A 6000-nucleotide genomic window follows, 5' to 3' on the forward strand; every position below is an offset into this window, starting at 1 on the left:
GAAGAGCTTTGTAAGTAAGGAGAAGAATTTTAAATTCTATTCTAGATTTAATAGGTAGCCAATGCAAGGAAGCCAAAATGGGAGAGATGTGATCTCTGATCTTGGTTCCTGTCAGAACACGTGCAGCAGCATTCTGAATTAACTGCAAAGTCTTAAGAGACTTATTGGAGCAGCCTGATAACAAAGAGTTACAATAGTCCAGCCTTGAAGTAACAAATGCGTGGACTAGTTTTTCTGCATCCGCTTGAGACACGATGCGTATAATTTTGACGATGTTACGTAAGTGGAAGAATGCAGTCCGAAATGTGTTTTGGACATTATGGACATTAAAGGACAAATCCTGATCAAAAACAACTCCAAGATTCTTTACAGTGGAACTGGAGGCCAGGGTGATCCCATATCTAAAAAGAGAATTTCTGAGGTGTTTGGGTCCAATTGTCTTTTTATGTTAACAGACTGAAATAACATACAATCTGTTTATTGAGCTGACTGCAGTCATGGTTTCAGGTTCTGATGCTAACTGGGCTGGGCTCTCTCTCTCTCTTTCTCTCTCTCAGACTCTGAAGGACCCAACTCTTGCAGCCAGGAAGGATTTCCAGCGTGAGGCTGAGTTGCTTACTAACCTCCAGCATGAGCACATAGTTAAGTTCTATGGAGTGTGTGTGGATGGAGATCCTCTCATCATGGTCTTTGAGTACATGAAGCATGGAGATCTCAATAAGTTTCTCAGGTGAGTTCAACAGACAACAGGTGGTGACGGAGATGATTTGTGTACCCTCCAGGCACCCATTGATATCAGGTCATTTTAATATGTTATTAAAATCAACTCACTTCATCTCACAGACGTGAAACATCACATGTACTGGGTTTTCATGAAACTCAAATTCTCAAGTGAACGTCTGATGACAGGGCTTCGTTCAGCATTCACATAGCATTGCATTCTTGAGAATGCAATGCTATGTGACAAGCTTGAAGAAAGTGTGGAGTCAACAGCTGACAGTAAGAACTTCTAGAATTCACTTAATGTAATTTAACTAGGATTAATTTCACTCTGCTGTACCCGAAACTGGATTTGACTCAGGTGTGAACAAGCGACACGCCCCCGAAACCACAGCCTTTTGTAATTTGCAAAAGAGGGCGGACTCAGAGAGTGGCACCTGCACCTATTTCAACAGCCATTCTGCGCTGCAGCGTCAGTGAAAGGCGTCAGCCCTCGTCTGAAGCCCTCCTCGTGTGAAGACCTACTTGGGTAAGACAAGGGAGTCTACCTGCGCGAGTCCACCGAGCAAGGCGAAACTATCCTCCATCGGACCTACCCATATCGCTATGTGCTTCCAGAAGATCCCTGTAGTTTCTACTGCACGGACCCCCCTCCGCTGCAACCTTCGCACCAGGAATCTATTTAACCTCCGGCCACTGGAACATTATACACCCACCAAAACCTTCTCTGTTGGCCTATGGAACTGCCAATCCGCTGTCAACAAGGTGGACTTTATCCCGGCTTATGCCAGCAGTCTATCCCTGGACCTACTGGCCCTCACCGAAACCTGGCTTAAAACCGAAAACACTGCCACTCGGGCAGCACTCTCCGCGGCTCACTCCTTCTCCCATACCCCCTGTCTCTCCAAGCGAGGAGGAGGAACTGGGGTCCTGGTTGACAACAAATGGGACTATGCTCCCCTGCTCCTCAACACCAACTACTGCTCATTTGAACATCATGCAATCAAAGTGATAGCTCCAGTCAAATGCTCAGTGATCGTCATCTACCATCCTCCTGGACCTCTGGGTGACTTTGTCAATGAGTTAGACATGCTACTGTCCTCAATCCCTGAACTTGAGTGCCCGCTGCTGGTCCTCGGTGATTTCAACATCCATCTAGGCAAAGCTTACGCCACAGACTTTCTATCCCTCATCAACTCATTTGACATGCAACTAGTCAGTACTCCCCCAACTCACACGGCAATCAACTGGACCTCATCCTTACCAAAAACTGCAAAACTGATGACATAATGGTCACACCATTACATACCTCGGACCACTTCTTCATCCACTTCATGGTTTCCTTCCCAGAACTACCTACCACCCCTCAACCCATGACCACCTCTCGACGCAATCTCCGCAACTTGCCACCCACTTCGCCTCAGTCGTCGCTACTGCCCTTCCCCCTCCCAACAGTTTCTCTTCGCTAGATGTCAATGCAGCTGAAAAATCTCTCAGTTCCACACTAACTGCATGCCTAGATACCCTGTGTCCTCTTTCTAGCAAACCCGCACGCTCCACTCAGCCCCGCCCATGGTTGACTGATGCCATCCGCTCGTCACGTACAGCACTCAGAGCTGCAGAACAGAAATGGCACAAATCCAAAAACCCCACTGACCTCAGCAGCACAACTGACTCATGGAAACTCTTCTCCACCTTCAAATCACTGCTCAATGAAAAAAAAAGACTATGCTTAACCCCGCCTTGGTTGAAAATTATCGGCCATTGAGAGGGCGGTCTCTAAACAAGTCACTGACTTCCTCACCCATCACCACCTACTTGACCCAAAACAATCGGGTTTCAGAAGTGGCCACTCCACCGAGACAGCCTTACTATCTGTCTCAGAAGCCTTAAAAACAGCCAAAACACGAGGGCAATCATCGGTACTCATCCTTCTTGACTTATCGGCTGCCTTCGATACAGTCAATCACAACATACTCCTAGCCGCACTCGCTAACATGGGCATTACAGGCTCTGCCCACTCCTAGCTCGAGTCCTACCTCGCTAGACGCTCCTTTAATGTGTCTTGGCAAGGTCGTCTGTCATCGACTCATACCCTCTCCACGGGGGTGCCGCAGGGGTCGGTGCTGGGCCCCCTTCTGTTTGCCATCTACACCACCTTGTTGTCCCATGTTATCCACTCACACGGCTTCTCCTACCACTGCTATGCCGATGACACACAGCTATACCTGTCGTTCCAGCCGGACGACACCACGGTCTCCGCACGCATCTCCGCCTGTCTCTCTGATCTGTCAACTTGGATGAAAGACCACCATCTCCAGCTTAATCTGTCAAAAACCGAACTCCTGGTCATCCCTGCCCATGAGTCAATCTGCCATGACTTCAACCTGAAAATTGGTACTGTCACTATTACCCCTAACCATGCTGCTAAAAACCTGGGCGTGGTACTAGATGATCGTCTTTCTCTCTCTGAGCACATTTCCTCCGTAGCGAGGTCATGTCGCTATGCATTGTACAATATTAGAAAAATCAGACCGTACCTGACCCAATATGCCGCTCAGCTCCTGATACAGGCTACAGTCAGCTCCCGCCTCGATTACTGCAACTCGCTCTTGGCTGGCCTACCTGCTTGCGCGATCAAACCTTTGCAAATGGTCCAGAATGCCGCAGCGCGACTGGTTTTCAATCAACCTAAAAGGTCACATGTCACCCCACTCTTCAGCGACCTGCACTGGCTGCCTGTAGCTGCCAGAATTAAACACAAAGCTCTGACGCTAGCCTACAAAACCATCTCAGGATCTGCCCCTGCCTATCTCAGCGTCTTACTAAAGGCTCACGTCCCGACCAGGGCGCTACGCTCCGCTCACACAAACCGTCTAGTTGTACCCTCGCCTCTCGCAAAGCGAGGTCACTCTAAACACTTCTCTGTGGTTGTCCCCAAATGGAATGATCTACCAATGGCTACAAGAACAGCAACATCCCTTTCTACCTTTAAAAAACTTCGAAAAACCTTTCTGTTTCGAGAATGCTTCCCTGCCTAACAAAACTAACAAAACTAACAACTACTCTGTGCTCCTTTACACCTTTCTCAGCTTATGTCCTCCTCTGTAAGTCGCTTTGGATAAAATGCAAAGTAATGTAATGTTTGGTGACTCAACAAGAAATACAAATAATTATCAATGTCCTAAAACCTTGTCAGAAATGTGACAATGTGACAGCATTGAATGGTCTACATTACAGTTCCATCAAACTCAGATGTGAACTCTACAGTAATTGAATACTCAAGACTGGAATACCTGCATAGCTGCTAGTAAAGAAAAAGTAGTTGGTCTGACTGAGAATATTGAAGAGAGATTTGACCAGAACCATTGTTGTATCAGTTTGAGCCAGAGCTGAGGCGAGGTGAGAGTAGAGCAAAACAGGGAAAGGAAAAGAAGAAAAGACACTGCTGGTACATCGTCAGATCAACCAGAACACCAGCCTCTGAACAAACACGTCAGGTGTTGGTGGAGCTATAGCACATGACAGACTATCCCAAAGAACAAGGGAGCAATGTAGATGATGAACCTACATGTGTGGAAGAAATGTGCTTTATAGAGCGGACACTGGCCAATCAAAGCTGCTTCTTCATTTAATGGGGACGTAGATCTTGATCAAAACATAGATCTTGATCAAAAGAAAGGCATAGAAGATGGACATAGAGATACAGTAACTGTTCAAGAGGCTCCCTAAAAAGGGGTGGAGCATGTAGTATGTATCAGGAAACCCTGCACACCCATGCACTCAGCGTGTGGCTGCAGTTAAGTAGAGAATGGGTAGTGTAGAGAGGAAAGAAATTAGATGAGAGGAAGAAGGCAGAGAGTAGAACTGAGAGTCTGTTGTTGCTTCTCTTGCGGATTGTTTGTATGCATGTGTAACGGGTGTGTGTTCAGGCATGAAGGAAGCAGTGGCGTATCCAGGACATTTTTACCGGGGTGGCCAGGATGGGACACAAAGCTAAGTGTGGGGTGGCCATGGCATAGTGGAGTTTAATGCCATGTACGCAGCCGACCACAGTTCAAATCCCAGTCCTTTTCTGCATGTCACATACCCCCTGTCTCCCATAATTTCCTCTCTCATAAGTGTTAAATAAAGGTGTATTTTCTGGTAAAAAAAAAGAAAAAAAAAGTCATTTTTTAAATGCCATTACCCATTATCACAGTCCTCAAGTATATCTGGTTATTTAGTAAAATGTGTTCAGGATAGGTTACACATTTTCTAAGAGCCATTTCCTTGTAGTGGATTAAAGTCCTCATCTCTTCACAAATTAGATTAGATTAGAAAAATCTCAACTGCTCTTAACTCATCCTATAGAATAGAACTATCAGCCATCAGCTCATCATCTGTGTCACCTGTATTGTTACCTGTTTGCTTTACTAATTGAAACGACATCTTGTGGCTATATTAAAACACAGCAATCGAGGAAACAGAATAAACCAAAACTTTTTTGATTTGTTCTTTGCCAGATGTATTTTGAATTAATCACAAGATGGCATTTAAATTAGTAAAGTAAACATGATGGTGACTGAATAATGGCATTCTATAGGATGCCTTGTGATCTTTGAAAAGTGGTTTTCAGCCCAGACAGTATTCATGTTCCTGCTGAAGATATACACTGAAACATTGGCTTTGATTCAGCATAAATGTATTTATTTAAATCAATGCTTAAAAACAATATAATATTAAAACAATGCTTTTTCATAAAGTTATGAAAAATGTGCATAAACAATTGTAACATAAACCAAATAAATATAAACAAATAAAATAAATAAATATAAACTCCAAACAAAGTACATACTATAAAGCAATGTTATGTGAAACAAAACTCTCATGAACATGCTTAGCCAGACACTGCGGGATCCTCCTCTGGGTGTGGCTGGTCAGCTGTTGGAATACACAGATATCTGAGAAATATATATATATAAATGTGTATGTGTGTGTCTGTGTGTGTGTGTATTATTATTTTATTATTGTTCTTCTGTCTTTTACAACTGTTTGAACTAATGATGTTTCAGACGGTTATAATTGTATAACTGGAAACACATTCAGCTTTAAGGTGAGCCTACATGGAAAATTCAAACTATCCAAGCATGACTTACCATCATGTGCAGGGGGAGCTGACTGCCCTTGCCCTTCATCACTACTGCTGTACCTAGGCAGCTGACATGTTTCACTGATGCTGCTGGTAGAAGCTGTGGCTGACTCTCACTCTTTTCTCTTTTTATTGAAGAAGGTCTGAAT

General features: G+C 44.5%; 1 protein-coding gene across 1 annotated transcript in view; it reads left to right on the forward strand.

Moving 5' to 3' along the window:
- Window positions 1-6000, forward strand: part of LOC104939181 (NT-3 growth factor receptor) — a 119147-nt gene that overhangs the window by 94747 nt on the left and 18400 nt on the right. Inside the window, exon 12 of the mRNA XM_027283217.1 lies at window positions 558-730. Coding sequence (XP_027139018.1) covers window positions 558-730 — 173 coding nt within the window. The remainder of the gene's footprint in view (window positions 1-557; window positions 731-6000) is intronic.

This window comes from Larimichthys crocea, chromosome X (assembly GCF_000972845.2).
Source record: "Larimichthys crocea isolate SSNF chromosome X, L_crocea_2.0, whole genome shotgun sequence".
In the NCBI taxonomy this organism is placed as follows: domain Eukaryota; kingdom Metazoa; phylum Chordata; class Actinopteri; family Sciaenidae; genus Larimichthys; species Larimichthys crocea.